General features: G+C 48.5%; 1 protein-coding gene across 1 annotated transcript in view; it reads right to left on the bottom strand.

The window, feature by feature from the left end:
- fndc3a (fibronectin type III domain containing 3A) overlaps positions 1–17,838 on the bottom strand; it is a 75,491-nt gene continuing 57,653 nt past the window's right edge. The window contains 13 exon segments of the mRNA XM_061216843.1: positions 1–3,033; positions 7,738–7,862; positions 8,282–8,448; positions 10,015–10,227; positions 10,629–10,960; positions 12,295–12,444; positions 12,809–12,922; positions 14,075–14,247; positions 15,360–15,413; positions 15,416–15,464; positions 15,892–16,010; positions 16,108–16,176; positions 16,395–16,533. Coding sequence (XP_061072827.1) covers positions 2,701–3,033; positions 7,738–7,862; positions 8,282–8,448; positions 10,015–10,227; positions 10,629–10,960; positions 12,295–12,444; positions 12,809–12,922; positions 14,075–14,247; positions 15,360–15,413; positions 15,416–15,464; positions 15,892–16,010; positions 16,108–16,176; positions 16,395–16,533 — 2,037 coding nt within the window. The 3' untranslated portion in view covers positions 1–2,700.

Here is a 17,838-nt window from a genome sequence, read left to right on the forward strand (position 1 = left end):
TAAGAATTATAGATCTTTTATTGTGCATGGATCCTTCAGTAGATATCATGGCTATAGAGTTACACTTTAGATACATCTTTACGAGATTATACATTTTTTCATTACGAAGTCTTACATCTTACAGTTTTGATTTTTGATTATTTTTTTTGGAATGTAAAGTGTATGAGGTAACTGCAAACATTAAAATTACATAAATATGGTCTCTTTTTTTCGTATTTTATCTTTTTTCCAGCTCTTTATCTTCCCAGCAAACAGCAGAGGCCTGCCATAGCGGGAGATTCAAATGGCACAAGTTGAAATTACATTTAAATCGCTATCAAAAATAGGAATTTGAGTTTACTATGACAAAGAGAAGCCATTTGCAGAATATCGGATAGACCAAAAACATTTTAATCCTTTCCCAACACATCTTACAGTACAAGGTACCTGTGCATCTTTTTTTTTTTCTTTTTTCTTTTTTAACGGTTGCAATAGCAATAAACAAATCTGTCCGCAGCCAAACACAACACTAAACCATACCTGCCAGACCTCTAAAGTCATTACTGGCTGTTTGCAATCAATGACAAAGACTTCACACTGAAAAAAGGAGGCAATATCTGAATTTACAGGAAGTACATGTATAGTAAACACATTTCAGAAAACGCTAACCGCCGCTTGCTTCTCACAATTCACGAGTTTTTATTCAATGTTTTATTTCGTCTGGATAGAATCAACTTAAACTGTATTTCCTTTACCGTAAAAAAATATAGATTTTACACATAACCCCCCAAAACAAAACTAAATTAAAACAGAAAATGAATATAGATTTCTAAAAGTAATATACTTTCATTATGGAAAAGTGTCATTCAAATGAATACACAAAACAATCACTGCTAAAAGAAAAAAGAATAGCACAAAATTGAGTGCTTTCTAAAAACCTAAAACAAAAGCAAAACAAAACACATAGAAAATCAACTAATCACTTGATTTGAATCATGAAGGTTTTTGAAACGAACTGTAAATTTTATTTTCATTTTCGTAAAGTATTATCGTTTTCCAACAAATGTGGTGGCGCTACAATCTTAAAAATCTCACAACACACGATTAGAGATTGCATGACCTGACAAAATGTTCAATCAAACGTTTTCACGTGAACAACATGCATTCCCTCGGTTTTGTCTTTAAGGTGCAAACTCAGTGACTCAAAGGGAGACGTCTGTAAGCGTACATTTCATTTTTGTGCTGAACACGATATTTCAGAGCAAAGAAGCGACATGATGAATTTTAAAATAAGCTATAGCTATAGTTTATAATTTAGTTCAATTCATTTTCTATCCCCTAAGCAAGTAACTCAGCAAAATGCCTTGATTGAAACGGTCCATGTGCCTATACTATACAAAAATATACTAAAATGTTTTCCTTCAGTCATTCTTGCATCCTCTCACATTATGAACTCGTAAAAGGTTGGAAAGTGCTAAACATGAGTTCTATAATACTAAGGAGAAGTTTTGCTTTTTTACATTTTTATATCCAGGGAGAAATCTCCCTTTGTGATGAGAAATTCCAGGTACACACCTGGTCAGCTTACCTGCGCAGGTACACACCTGGTCAGCTTACCTGCGCAGGTACACACCTGGCCAGCTTACCTACGCAGGTACACACCTGGCCAGCTTACCTACGCAGGTACACACCTGGCCAGCTTACCTGCGCAGGTACACACCTGGCCAGCTTACCTGCGCAGGTACACACCTGGCCAGTTTATCTGTGCAGGTACACACCTGGTCAGCATACCTGCGCAGGTACACACCTGGCCAGTTTATCTGTGCAGGTACACACCTGGCCAGTTTATCTGTGCAGGTACACACCTGGCCAGCTTACCTGCGCAGGTACATACCTGGCCAGCTTACCTGCGCAGGTACATACCTGGCCAGTTTATCTGTGCAGGTACACACCTGGTCAGCATACCTGTGCAGGTACACACCTGGGCAATTGTTTCCCAGGAAATGACAGCTGGCAACACTGGGCTCTGGGTCTCAATGTAGTACAACATCAAATATTTCACAAAAAAAAAAAAAAAAAAAAAAAAAAAAAAAGACCACAGAAACCAAAAAATTTCTTTTTTTGTTCTTTTTTTTGGGACAGCAAATCAAACTTAGAACAGTTCCTTACCAAACTTTAACAAATAAAATTAAAAGCTAAATAAAAGGATAAGTTCATACATTTATATGGTCGACAAAACCGTCTGTAGTATTATGTATAAATCTACATGTATATATAGAGATAACCTGAATTTGTGTTTCATTTTTAGATTTCTTTTACGAAGAAAAGAAATTTAAATTTTTTTTAGAGAACTACCAGCCACCAGCGGGGAGCATAGAAGCCTCCCCACAGACAGGAAGTGATGTCATAGAACGTAGCACAACCTCTGCCATGCTCCCAGCGAAGCCCCAGCGGGTGGGAAAAACGAGGCCGTGTGCAAGGGCAGGAGAGAGGAGGAATAAGGGGCGAGTGAAACAAAAAGAGTGAGAGGAAAAAAGAAAGGGGGGGAGGGGTGCTTGAAGGGGGGTCTCTCTTTCTTTTCTTTTTTCCGAGTGGGGCCCTGCAAGGTGTGGTTGAACGGTGATTAAGTGCCGGTGCCGTTAGCCGTTAGCGCTGGTACCTCAGCTGCTCCCCTCCAGACTGTTAGTGGCGGAGCCGGGGACGCGGGCGGGGGACAGAGGCTCACTGGATGACGAAGTACTGGATGACGAAGGCGATGAGGATGGAGAGGACGGCGAAGAGCAGCAGGATGAGGGCGGCGCACTGCTCGTCCGTCAGGCTGGGCCGCGCCCACCCCGCCTCCGCCCCGCCCCCTCGGGGCCCCGCCCCTGCCGCGGCCCCGCCCGCGGGCCCCGCCCCCTCGGTGCGCTGGGTGGTCAGGGTGACGGTGGCGCTGTAGGGGCCGGTCAGGTCGGGGGGGCTTTGGCACTGGCGGATAGCGCACACTCTGAAACGGTGGTCACAGCTGGGCTGCAGCCCCGACACCTGGTAGGACGTGGCAGGGCCCTTATACACCTGCAGGTGGGGAGGAAGGGGAAGAGAGAGGAAGGTTATTCACCATGGCGATCCACCAATGAGCTTTGGTTCTGTGACATCACTGTGGGCTGATCCCATACTGCTGTATATCCAGCGGACCGGAAGTCTTCAGCTTAGCATTACCCAGCATACTTCACTCCTTTCTGACTTATACAACCTATATCAGGGCTGCCCAGGCCTCCGTGGAGACCTACCTTCCTCTAGTGCGGGGATCATCAAATCTGGTGTTTTATATGGCCAGATATAAAACACCTGTGATAATGGTTACGATAGCTGCCTGAGGAGATTAGCAGGAGCAAGATGGCTCAACACGGCCATTGATTGATTGATAAGTTTCTACCTTCTTACAGAATGCTCTCAAATCATGGTCCAATGATCTGGACCATCGAGAATGCTTTGTGTGTTCTGGGATGACGGTCCAAGGTTCTGGATGTTCGATAATTACATGGATGTTCTGGAAAGATGTTCCAACAGTATGAATGTTTGATAATGATGTGGATGTTCTCGATTTTCTGGAATAATGTGATGTTCTGGAATGATGGTCCAGTGTTCTGGACATTCTGGAATGATGGTCCAGTGTTCTGGACATTCTAGAATGATGTGTATGTTCTGGAATGAAGGCCCAACGTTATGTACATTCCAGAAGGACATGGACACTCCAGAATGGTGTCTAAGAGCATGTTCCATTCCCCTCAGCTAGCCCAATGCCCTATCACAGGACTCCAGACCGACCTTTTCATGTTTTCCTCACTACCTGCACAGCATTTCTGCGACACACAACTCTCCAGGCTCCTGGTGACATTCGCTTCAGGACCGGCTGCCTCACGCAACATCTGAACGACTGCTTCCACTCGGTTAAGTTCCAGCAACAGAGCAACAACCAAGGGTGTCCAAAGTGAACCTTTAGACGGCTTAAAGCTGCTGGTAAAAACGTAAGGATTAAAACCAGGAAGGAGGCGGGCAACCATTCCGAGGGGAAACGTTCATGTTTCGGTTTTGGAGACCCGCGGACGAGCAGACCGTGTTCATACCCCGCCGCTCAGACGGTCCTGGAGCAGTGCAGCTCTGATGAGTCACGTTCCCATACGGCCAGACGGCACACAGGGCTATATTTACAGCGTTCTCTGTGGGACCCCCCCCCATAGCCGCGAGCCCACCGTTAGCCTAGCGCACCGGGAGACAGCTGGGGTGTTTTTCCGCACGGGAACGTGCCGAGAGCCACCCGGGTCGCTGCAGGACAGCTGCGAACGCGCCCGTTAATTACTGGCCGCCACCTGCTGATGTCACGCACGAGACTGAAAAGGGGAGGAGTTTCCAGGGCCAGGCTCTGTGGCTTCACAGACGCGTACACAGGCCACAAACAAAAATTTTATAAAGCAATAATACAAATTCTTTTTACGGGAGCATGTATTCAAACATTTTCTAACGAGATAATTTTAGTTTTTCTCAAGTTATTTATGTCATTATCACGTAATAACAGATGTTGTTTTCCCTAGAGAGCGAGATCTTGAGATCGTGAACCTTTTGTTGTCATGAGAAAATGACAAAAATAAGTTGAGGTTTTCTACATGATTGCTTTTAACATCACAGCAGGAAACGTATCACTATGTGCAGGTAGCCGTGTCCTAAACCCAAATGTAGACGGCTCACCAACTAAATGTTTTCAGGTTTTCGGCAGTATTTATTTATTAAAAAAATATATATATTTTTCAAAGTGTGTTATTACGTAACATACTGTTATTAACTGTTTACCTGAACACATTTTTTTTTGCCCCGAGAAAACAGAGCAAATAAAATGCATGAATACGTGGCCTTTCAGGGCTTCCGTACCTGATCTATTTTCACTCCTGCAAGATTAATTTCATGGCTTTTGACATAAGCAGTGATTTGTTTTCAGACCTTTCCGTCTTGGCGAGGTGAAAGGTGGATTAGCGCGAGGTGTGAAACGTGCTAACGTGCTAGCGTTAGCGAAGAGGCAGCGGCTCGCTGAGGTAACCTCAGCCCACACCCAGGTGTAACAGCAACATGGAACACAGCCCTGTCGCCCTGGGCAACACACTCAGTCTGGATGAACAACAGAACACCAATCTGCAGACACACTCGGGGGCAGAGAGAGGGAGAGAGAGAAAAGCCGGAAGAGAACAAAGGGAGGGAAAGATGGTGAAGAAGAGGAGCAGGAGAGGGGGAGAGAGCAGGGTGGAGAGAACAGAAAGAAAGATGCTGAAGGAGAGAAACTGGAAGGAGAGAGAAAGAAAGAGAGGGAGGGACAACAAAGGGTGAGACAGAGAGAGACCAGAGAGGGAAAGAAAGAAGGAGCGAGCGAATGAGAAACGGATCGAAAACACAGAGACCTAGTACATCTCTTGCTTGTTTGTGCCACAGGAGCTAAGAGAGGGCATGAGAACAGCGAGGGAAGGGGTGACCAAGGTCTGAGGGGGAAGGGGCAAATGCAAAAATATCTCCCATTATAACCCCCCCCCCCCAGCCCAAGCTCAAGCCCAGCCACAAGGAGACGTGGGGCTCTGCACGAGGAGACGCTGACAGCTGGAGCAGTCTCCCAGGCTGGCCGGAAGAGCACCGCTGGATTAATCCTGTGAGGGTGGCGTTACCAGGGTGGTTACCACAGCACACAGAGCAGGGGAGACACTGCCAGAGCCCCAACACAGAGACAGAGCAGGGTATTCTAACACAGACAGAGCAGGGTATTGTAACACAGACAGAGCAGGGTATTCTAACACAGACAGAGCAGGGTATTCTAACACAGGGCGCTCACACACAGACAGAGCAGGGTATTCTAACACAGGGCACTCACACAGAGACAGACAGAGCAGGGTATTCTAACACAGAGTCCGTACACAGAGACAGAGCAGGGTATTCTAACACAGTCGAGTCGAGAATCGCTCTCAACAACAGCATCCGCCAAATGCCTGTCATGTAACGCAATGTAACCTGAATGTTCAACACAAACTGCAGTGTTTAGCAGATGAAATATGAGCAGAGAGACTGAGGGTAATGTGTCTCAGTCCCAGAGGTATTTTCTGTTCTGCTCACCGTGCCAAACTGCGAGTAGCGCATTTTACCCTCCTGTTACCGCCACTGTTTCCTTCACAACGTTTCCTTCCCTACCAAAACAACAACTCTGAGGTGTGAATCAGAGAAACACTCACTTCAGTTCAGTACTGAAATACGAGCTGCAAGACTGCATGAAAACTGAAGAGGAGTATTTGGGGATTTTGACTAGACTGTGAATATTATACTGTATCAGGAACATACTGATTGACTCATTTCTTTTTTTTGTCTCCAGAAATCTTTAGCAAAACACAACAGTGGGGCAGTAAAGATGGCAGTTGACAGAAATGCTGAAGGTGTGAGACTCACTCCTCAGGGTTGGACATACCTGTCGGACAGAGCCATAAACAGCCAACATTTTACATTTAATAACATGCGCACGCACGCACACGCACACACGCACGCACACGTGTACAAACACACGTATACACACGCACACAGACGCACAGACACACGCACACACAGACATATGCACATGCGGACACACGCACACACAGACACATGCACATACAGACACACGCACATACAGACACACGCACACGCACACACAGACACACGCACACGCACACACAGACACACGCACACAGACACACGCACACACAGACACACGCACACACAGACACACGCACACACAGGGCCCCCGCCCCGTTGCTAGGAGACGGGGCGCTGTAATCCGATTGCGCGACGGCAGCGTGGAGACGCATGCAAAGCAGCAGTCATACGTCTGGAGCCCTCCGATTGGATTACAGTCCCGCGGACGAAGATTACAGTCACCGTGTGAAACGGAGCGCCTTCGACCCGCGCCATTACTCCACATTACAGCCAATAACAGCGCAGGAGAGAGCTCACACACCTGAGGCTCGCTGACACACTGACGGATGACTCACACCGGACCGAATATTTACACTGAATATTTACATTACCCGCCCCCGCAACAACATCCACATCGACAACGTTTCAGCAAAGCCCGGAGAGGAAAACACTACATTTAAATGAATACTACTGTAAACATAATTAATGAATCATGATTAATATGTTGAAAAGGATGATCGTGAAGAGATCCCCCGGCCCTTTTACGTGAGTCAGAATAAGATTTGGGGTCGGGATGCGCATTAACCGCAGCAGCTGCGAGATGAGGAATCAGCCAATCGGAGCCAGGCTCCGGAGGAAGCAGATTAATGTAACGGGCCCGCGGTAATGAGCTGCTTATCGTATTAACCGGGGCATAAGTAATGTGTTTATTATTATTATTATCACGGTTATGAAATAAATCTGGAGCAGACCAGCCCCTGTACCGCGTATTTCCCTTCGAGATGCATTTCAAACCATCTTTCATTTACCAGCGTTTACGCTTTAAAGTGATTACAGTGGAATATTAATTTAGCACACTGCTGGCGTGATGTCTAACCTCAGAGAGGGGTTGCAAATTGGCTTTGGCGAGAAACCCCCTGTATACAGTGCGTCCTTCTCATGTTTTTAACCTGTAACAAAGTCCAACAGGGCACTGGGAAGGTGGGAAACCGTGGCTTCAGAAACAGAGCTGATCAACCGTTATTTCACGTTCTTCAAAACCGAACCGAGTCAAAACTGCTCCTCTTCCCATAATTCCTCTACCTGTTTGAAGTCGGAGTTTCCCATCATGCACTGCAGGATGTAGATGATGGGGTCTCCCTTCATGGGTGGCATGGGCTCCCAGCTCACCTCACAGGCGTGGTCATCCAACCGCTCGATTCTGGGAGCTGGGGGGCGGGGGAAATTACACATTTAGTATATATTATTATACATTGTATTATATATTATAGTACGAATAGTCATGTACGATCCATTAACAAACACAAGAGATGCGTGTGTGTGTGAGTCTGTGTGAGAGTGGGTAAAGAAACAAACAGAGGATTCACAGTGATTAGTTACTGTATGCTTAATGCATTCAATCCTATTCACGTGAATTTTTCAATAATAAATCAACAATAGCATCCCTTGCTTTTTTTGGCAACACTACTTGAGCCACTCACAGGGTTTGAACGAGGCAGGGGGAGACGGGGGGGTGGTGAAGGTGTAGACAGGTGAGTGCAGAGTGCTGGTACCTTTGAACGGGGCAGGGGGAGACGGGGGTGTGGACGGAGGGATAGAGGGATGAAAGAGTGCAGAGTGCTGGTACCTTTGAGCGGGGCAGGGGGAGACAGGGGCGTGGTGAAGGTGTAGACGGGGGAGAAGGGGCCCTCTCCGGCTTCGTTAAAGGCCTGGATGCGGAAGGTGTAAGAGGTAGACTCCGAAAGCCTCTGGACTTTGTGAGTGTGGCATGGTCCTCTGTATAAGGATATGAACCTGCAGAAGGAGAAAGGAAGAGAAAACTACATTACCCAGAACGCTCTCCATTGTTCATCACCTGCTTTTAACCCAGCTGAATTTAAAGGCCCACACGCATATGTTTCATATTTCTGAGCTTTTCACACCATCCTGAAGCTTTCAATTTGTGGTCCTTGCTGATCCAAGTGAAATAGTTGAAATTTCGGAAGTAGTATGCAGAATTTTGGGTCTAACTGATTTTTCTGAGCTGTTTGTAAAACGGTTCTAGTGTAATTATCGGATGACGTTGCTAAATGTAAACACGGAGAGCTGACCACAGGAGGGGGAGGGGGAACTGGGCTTTGGGGTCAGGGTTAGGGATCGTTCAAAAACCCTACATCTTTGTGAACACTTTGTGGGCGTCTTAGATATTAAAGAGAACGCTGATGTATGTGGGCCTTTAAGGACTCTTTACATTACATTATTGGCATTTGGCAGACGCTCTTATCCAGAGCGACGTACAGTTGACTTTAGACTAAGCAGTAGACAATCCTCTCCTGGAGCAACGCAGGGTTAAGGGCCTTGCTCAAGGGCCCAACGGCTGCGCGCGTCTTATTGTGGCTACACTGGGGATCGAACCACCGACCTTGCGGGTCCCAGTCATGCCCCCCGAGACTCTTCTCTTGGGTGAATAGACAGAAACCATTCCTGACACTCCAGAATAGAGAATCTAGCCCATGGCGACACACATCTTCGGGATTCCCTGTTAAACGTGGGTATTTCTAACATTCACACAAACACAAAGAAGCTCGTAGCTTTTGGGAAACCGGTAAAAACCGGTTATGAGACAGAAGAGTCTCCGTTTACTGACGTCAAGCAAGGCCAAAACGGGATGTGCGTTTGCGTTTCGCGTTCATGCATGAGTGACAGAGCCATCACCCTTTTAGCACACACAGCCCACGGGCTAAAGGACTCGGCTGTTTGCCAAAGCAGAGCAGGTTGGGCAGGAAGAGAATTGGCAAACTCTGATCTGCCCAAGTCCAGATCCCTATCCACTGCACTGAAACTAGTGATGGATACTGAATCTTTCCCAGAGCCTGTGAGGGTGCAGGCTTTTGTTCCAACCAAGCAGTTAGACACCTGATTCTACTGATCAAGGCCCTTGGCGAAGAATGTAATGGTTGATTGGTAGAACCAGCCCTTTATGGGTAAGATCCAGAATCCCCTGGTTTAGATCATGCTGATAACAATGGTTAAACAAGACATTTAAAACATCACCTTCCTTAAAACAGATACTTTCTTTGAAAGGGCAAAGACAACATTACATATTCTTATTTTTTATTGCAAAGGCAAATAAATTAAATGTAATTATTTTATTTCATTGTTTAAATTATACTTCACACTTAATCTCCTAAAAACCAAAAGTCATCGAATGAATAGGGCGGTAACAATAACAACACAGTGCTTCCATGTTTGCTAATCTCCTCCTGGTCAAACAAGCTCCACGATTTCAGATAAAAAAGTGAGTTCATTAAAAATGTGCAGGTAACAATCACGCAACCCCCCTCTCCAGCCCCCCTCTCCAGCCCCCCTCACCCTTCCCACCTCCCGAGCTTGTCCTCCATTTGCAGGTGGTATTGGAGTGAGTCGGAGGGCGTGGCCTTGGCCGGCCCCTCCCCCCACTTCAGCCGCAGCGTCTGGTGGCTGAACACGGTGCACTCCAGGCGCGGGGGCCGCGGGGGGAGGGGCTTCGTCTTCAGCTTCAGGGTGTGGCTGAAGGGCCCCGCCCCCAGGCTGTTCAGGGCCTGGATTCGTATCCTATCAGAGGTAAGGGGGCGGAGCAAAGAGCAGAGTAAGGATTTGGCCTTCATAGGAGGGGTCACAGCAAAATGGTGGCCAGCAAAAATGCTAATAATTTAATTATTTGTGTATCTCACCAGTAAGAGTGAGGATGGGGTGTGTGTGAGTGCTCTGTATGTGTGCGTGTGTGTGTGAGCGTGTATATTTCTCACCTGTAGCAGTGAAGATGGGTGTGTGTACTGCACGTGTGTGTACGTGTGTGTGAGTGCTCTGTACGTGTGTGTGTGTGTGTGTATATTTCTCACCTGTAGCAGTGAGGATGAGGTGTGTGTACTGCACGTGTGTGTACGTGTGTGTGAGTGCTCTGTGTGTGTGTGTGTGTGTGTGTGTGTGTGCGTGTGTGTGTGTATATTTCTCACCTGTAGCTGGTGTCGGGCTGCAGGTGACAGATGACGTGTCTGGTGACGGGCCCCACAGAGATGGGCTGCCGCTCCCCCAGGTCGATCAGGTAGGCGGTGATCTCCGCCCCATTATCACAGGGGGGATCCCAGCGCAGGCCCAGGCAGGACGAGGGGCACAGGGAGCCCGCCTCGCCCTCCTCCTCCTCTTCCTCCTCCTCGTCCTCCTCCTGCGTGCGGCTCCACTCCCCCTCCTTCAGGGCCTGCACACTGCTGACGGCCGCTGGCACAGAGCAGGGCATCTGACACAGCGTGACCTCACTGAAGGGCCCCGCCCCCGCCACGTTCACCGCCTGCGGGGGAGTCACACGCTTATCACAGAGCACACAGGGTTTACCACGCTTATCACAGAGCACACAGGGTTTACCACGTGCTTATCACAGAGCACACAGGGTTTACCACGCGCTTATCACAGAGCACACAGGGTTTACCACGCTTATCAGAGCACACAGGGTTTACCACGCTTATCACAGAGCACACAGGGTTTACCACGCTTATCACAGAGCACACAGGGTTTACCACGCTTATCACAGAGCAAACAGGGTTTACCACGCTTATCACAGAGCACACAGGGTTTACCACGCTTATCACAGAGCACACAGGGTTTACCACGCTTATCACAGAGCAAACAGGGTTTACCACGCTTATCACAGAGCACACAGGGTTTACCACGCTTATCACAGAGCACACAGGGTTTACCACGCGCTTATCACAGAGCACACAGGGTTTACCACGCGCTTATCACAGAGCACACAGGGTTTACCACGCGCTTATCACAGAGCACACAGGGTTTACCACGCTTATCACAGAGCACACAGGGTTTACCACGCGCTTATCACAGAGCACACAGGGTTTACCACGCTTATCACAGAGCACACAGGGTTTACCACGCTTATCACAGAGCACACAGGGTTTACCACGCTTATCACAGAGCACACAGGGTTTACCACGCTTATCACAGAGCACACAGGGTTTACCACGCTTATCACGGAGCACACAGGGTTTACCACGCTTACTATGCACCACACAGGGTTTAACACACTTACTATGTACCACACAGGGTTTACCACGCTTACTATGTACCACACAGGGTTTACCATGCTTACTATGTACCACACAGGGTTTACCACGCTTACTATGTCCCACACAGGGTTTACCACGCTTACTATGTACCACACAGGGTTTACCACGCTTATTATAGTATGTACCACAGATAGGGTTTAACACACAGTGTACAGCACATACAGTGTTCAACACAGATTATTCACCGCATACAGGATTTAACACAGAGAAATACACCACACATAGAATTTAACATGCAGTGTATACACCACAGAGGATTTAACACGCAGAGTATATACTCCATACTTTTTAAAACACTATGTGCTACATACTGTTGAAAACAATGAGTATGAACTACAAACTGTTTAAAACACTTACTACACACTGTTTAACACACAAAGTACATACTGCATACTGGTTAACACACTTAGTATACTGTATACTACATACTATAAAGCACTCAGTCTGAACCACACACACACGGTTTGCAGCACTCAGTATATACTGCACAGCACGGTTCCTACGGTGAAACCCAAAGTGCACGGTTGTGCCGGCCCCTGCTCACCTGCACCCTGCAGAAGTAGATGGAGGCAGGATTCAGGCCCTTCATCTCGTGGCTCAGCCCCGCCCCGGAGTAGCACACCTGCATGCTTCCCTCAGCCGCGCCCCACTCCAGCCGGAACTCCGACACCTGGGCCCCGTTACAGGGTGGGCTCTGTTGCCGGGAGACATTCCGAGGTCAGCATTCCAGCGTTCCGGAAAGGCCCGGAAAACCTGCCTGCGGTTACTACACCGTGAGGCAAACTTGAGTTCCTTTTTTTGCGGCCGTAACCTAAATTGGTTTCACTCGCAACAGAACAGAAGATTGTTTCCACAATCTAAATATTCCAAAATATCTTCTTTTTTTTTTTCTTTTTCCCTTTGCTCAGGGCAAAAATAATTAATTTGTGAAATGCTGGCCTGGTTTAGAAACATAATCTATTTTCCCTGGATCAGTAGGGTTGGATTTGAGGTCTGTGATCGGTGGGTGTTTCTTTCTGTGGTTCCAGCGGGCAGTGAGAACATGGCAGAGAGCTCACCTCCCAACTCATGACAGCGCAGGTGGGGGATCTACACGTCACATGGGGGGCCCTGCACGCTTCTGGGGCCCCGGGGCCGGTGGTCACCTCACAGCGCTCCGAGTATGGCCCGTACTGAGAGAACCACGCACCACACACGCACCACACACACATACACCACACATACAGACCACACACACGCACCACACACACACGTACCACACACAAACACAAAAATACAAACACACATTAGCACCGGCACACCCTTAATCACCTAAAATGATCACTTGAATCATTTACTTCATTACGGTATGACTGACAGTCTCAAAGTCAGCGATGGCCAGTCTGGTCTGTGGGTGCAGGTTTTTGTCGTAGGTTGGCATTAACACACCTGATTCTTCACTGCAGACCATGATTAGTTAGTGCTGGGCTGAAACAAAAACCTGCACCCACATCAGCCCCTTTTGGATCAGACTGGACACCCCAGCTCAAACCACTGATAAGTCATCATAATAACACACTGTAAAAACAAGTGTACGAATGTCTGATATTATGTATTGGAGTAAATTGGGGCAGTAGCGAGGCAGGTCAGGGCAGTAGATGGCAGTAGTGGGGCAGGCTGGGGCAGTAGATGGCAGTAGTGGGGCAGGCTGGGGCAGTAGATGGCAGTAGTGGGGCAGGCTGGGGCAGTAGATGGCAGTAGTGGGGCAGGCTGGGGCAGTAGATGGCAGTAGTGGGGCAGGCTGGGGCAGTAGATGGCAGTAGTGGGGCAGGCTGGGGCAGTAGATGGCAGTAGCGAGGCAGGTCAGGGCAGTAGATTGCAGTAGTGGGGCAGGCTGGGTCAGGTTGGAGCAGTAGAGGGGCAGGAGCAGTAGGCCAGCTCTCACTCTGGTGTTGTTGGTGGCTCGCAGGTGGAATTTGTAGAGGGGCAGTAGAGGACAGTAGGGGGGCAGGTGGGGGCAGTAGAGAACAGTAGGGGGCAGTAGCAGGGCAGGTCAGGACAGGACAGTAGAGGGCAGTAGTAGGGCAGATGGGGGCAGGTGGGGACATTAGAGGGCAGTAGTAGGGCAGATGGTGGGGACAGTAGCTCTCACCACAACCTTGTTGGTGGCTCACAGGCAGAAGCTGCAAAGGGGCAGAAGTGGGGCAGGTGGGGGCAATAGTGGGGCAGGCCAGGACAGTAGAGGGCAGCAGTGGGGCAGCAGTGGGGCAGTAGCAGGGCAGTAGCAGGGCAGTAGCAGGGCAGCGGCAGGCAGTAGAGGGCAGTAGCGGGGCAGTAGCTCTCACCCCGGCCTTGTTGGCGGCTCTCAGGCGGAAGCTGTAGCTCTTCCCGGGCAGCAGGCTGGTGACGGTGCAGTCCAGCTCCGCCCCCTGGTACACCTCCCTGTGCTCATCCTGCGCCTCCCCCACTTCCAGACTGTAGCAGGACACCGTGCACCCTCCATCCACCAGGGGGGGCCCTAGAGGACACATCAGACTGAGCTCACTCACAATCCACTGGCATTTCATTCATCAGAAGCCTTTTCCATTACATTACATTACAGTTATTTAGCTGACACTTTTACCCAATGTGACTTGCAGTTGATTAGACTAAGCAGGGGACAATCCCCACGGGAGCAATGTGGGGTTAAAAGCGCCTCGCTCAAGGGCCCAACAGCTGTACAGATCTTATGGCTACACCATGGGGCAGTCTGCCCCTTATCCAAAGTGAAGTACAAGTACTGTACACCAAGGTCATTAAAACAAGTTAACTACAGAACAGGTCGGATAAGGTACACTTCATATAGACACAGTCTAGTCTAACTCATGAACATAAAGTCTAGGACACATGATAAATAGGCCAGGTCTCTAAGTAATAAGGTCAGCCATCCCTTTACCACCATCCACTGCCTCATTCCTTTCCCAAAGTAGAAACATGCAGGCTGCCATAGGGTTTAAAGGCAAGCTGAGGTGTGGAAAATTTAGAGAATTTCATGGGTAATTACATTTTCGATCATGTTTCATTTTTTCTTTTTTTATATAGCTGCAAACGTGTGAAGATTTAGAGGCTAATGAGGCATTGTGAAGTGCCTATTGCTAGACCAGTGGACTCAATGGTGCGCTGGTTTTTGCAGTTGCTTGTGGAAGTTTAATGTGTCTGCTCTTGCCGGCTGCATAACTTACTGAAAAGATGGTTTTCCAACCATCTCAAATCAGCATAAGTACTAAAAGGATTAGCTTTCAGCCTCTTTCCTCAGTAATGTTTTGCACCCCTAAGTGTAGTGATCTTTCCAAGCATGCAAAAAAACAAAGCCCAAAACACGCAATGAACTTTTGGTCCAACTGAATTGCAGATTTTTGGTGAAAACCATAACTAGTAGATGCTGCAACTCAGCAGTTCCGGAGTTGATGTTCACACACAGACACAGACATGCACACAGATAGATACAGACAGACAGATGCGCAGACAGAGACGCACGCACACGCACACGCACACGCACACGCACACGCACACGCACACGCACACGCACACGCACACACACACACACACACACACAGACAGAGACAGAGACACACACAAACAGGAACTCACCCCAGCGTAGCTGCAGCTCCCTGGCTTTGGGGCGGCCCACCACCCTAGGGGGAGACAGGGCCCGGGGGGCACGGCGGGGGTGTGTACCTGCAGGGTGTCCGACAGCTGCAACACGAACACATCGAACATGTCAGAGGTCTGGGCCTGCCATTACCCACACATTCTGTCCACTAACAGAGGCTACAGAGCTGAATGTGCAGCGTTTCATAAGGGTTAGCGGTGTGTTGTGTACAGGCTATATAAGCAATAACATTGTGCTGTTTTCCAGGTGTATCAGCATGAACAGCTCTAGACCTATTAGTAATTAGCGGTGTGTTGCGCTCCAAATGTATTAGTGTCAGCTGTGTGTTATGTCTGAGCTGAATTGGCATTAGCAGTGTACTGTGTTCAAAGTGCAATTAGAATTAGTGGCGTGTCATTTCCCAGCTGCATTAGCCGTATGTTATTTTCCAGCAGTATTAGCGCTAGTTCTGTGTTCTAGCGGTTTCCGCAGGGTTTCTGACAGTGCTAGCGGGGCATTTGCAGTGCTCACTGGGCTCTGGCCTCCCTGACTGATGCAGTAGACCCTCGTCTGGTAGGAGCAGCCAGGCTTCAGCCCGTCACAAACACACTCCAGGGCGGAGCCTCTGTACACCAGCTCCCACAAGGCACCTGAAACACACGCGAAACGCACAGCATCAAGCATACATAGAAAGAGGGGAGCGGCTCCAAGTACTTTTAAATTCAGCTTGCTTTGATGGGAACATACCGTTTGATCCTTCCGATATCTCCACAACGTAATCTGTGATTTCTGATCCTCCGTTATCGCTAGGAGGCTCTAGATGAAGAACCACAGCACTGAGGTTAAAAAACATGTTGGCTTTCCAGTCATTTACCACAAACATAAGTGTCTGGGGAAATAAGGCATGAAGCTGCAGGTGGATGTCTGTGTGTGTGTGTGTGTGTGTGTGTGTGTGTGTGTGTGTGTGTGTGTGTGTGTGGTGTGTGTGGTGTGTGTGTGTGTGTGTGTGTGTGTGTGTGTGTGTGTGTGCTCACCCCAGGACATCTTGAAGCTGTTGGGGTGCACTTTGCCCCTGAGGGCAAGCCTGCAGGGGTTTCTGGGAGAGTCGGGGCAGGTGCTGAACTCTGACACCTGGCTGGGGTTGCTCTTCCCCTCCGCGTTGTACGCCAACACCTGAGGAGAAGTGTATAGGGTGAGGACATGCATCCATCAGGAAAAACTATCCATCCTGATGAAACACATGTCCATCAGGAAACACTATCCACCCTGATGAAACACATGTCCATCAGGAAACACTATCCATCCTGATGAAACACATGTCCATCAGGAAACACTATCCATCATGAGGAAACACATGTCCATCAGGAAACACTAACCATCACAATAAACTTATACGTCTATCAGGAAACACTATCCGTCATGATGAAACCAATACGTCTATCAGGAAACACGATCAAATCACGATCAAATACTACCCATAAAATAATCAGCACTCTCATAAACACCACCTATCAAATCATCGATCTTCTCATAAACACTACATCTAAAAATCCCTAAATCAAGAAACAAGATGAGACAAGTTAGGTAATTACGCCGTTAACACTGTCGATTATACTGATCAGATAACGGAAAGGGAACAAAATAAACAAGATGGCTGCCGTAAAGCATCGCTAAGTCTATCCAGCAGTTTAAAACTGTACCGTAAAAAACATACTGTTTGTGAAACTGCAGGCTATGCACAGTCAGCCAGCATATATAAGAGTTTCTCCTTCATGAAGTACAGAGGATATATTGTGATATTTTGTTCAGCTTGGCAGGATATATGATAACCGGGCTGAGTTGGTAGGAGGCCGTGTTTGTTTACGTTGTCATTATCGCAGCGAGGCGATGGAGGGTGACAGGAAGCTGTAATCAAACGGCGGAGATGCGAGAGGGAGCAATCCACGCACGTCAGGACACGCGGGGGCGGGGGAGAGATTAATACGCTTCTCTTTTCCCCGGAACGCTCCCCCCACACGTCCCGCAGAATCCCTCTCTCCCTGGCAACGGGTGACGTCCCGGGCGTGGCAGGCGGAGCAGCCGATGCAGACGCTGGGGCGAGTCTCGGGTGGGAGCTTTCCCTCTCTCACACGGCAGACACTCCCGCGTCAGTCAGAAATGGAAACGGACTGTATTTATGTAGTGCTTTTATCCAAAGCGCTTTACAATGAATGCCATACACACACATGCCATGCAAGGCACCAACCAGCTCGTCAGGAGCAATTGGGGGTTAGGCGTCTTGCTTAGGGACACGTCGACACACACCCAGGGCCAGTCCTGGCCAGTCGCGCAGATCGATAGGGGCTTGAGAGCCGGGGGAGTCAGACTCGCCGTCCCCTCCCCCCAGGCTGGCATGATGAAACCACGCGGAGACCAATGACGTTAGCCGAGCGAAGTATGAGTCACACCGCCCCCCTTCCCCCTGGCAGCGCCCAGACC

The sequence above is a fragment of the Conger conger genome, chromosome 13 (assembly GCF_963514075.1).
Source record: "Conger conger chromosome 13, fConCon1.1, whole genome shotgun sequence".
NCBI lineage: Eukaryota > Metazoa > Chordata > Actinopteri > Anguilliformes > Congridae > Conger > Conger conger.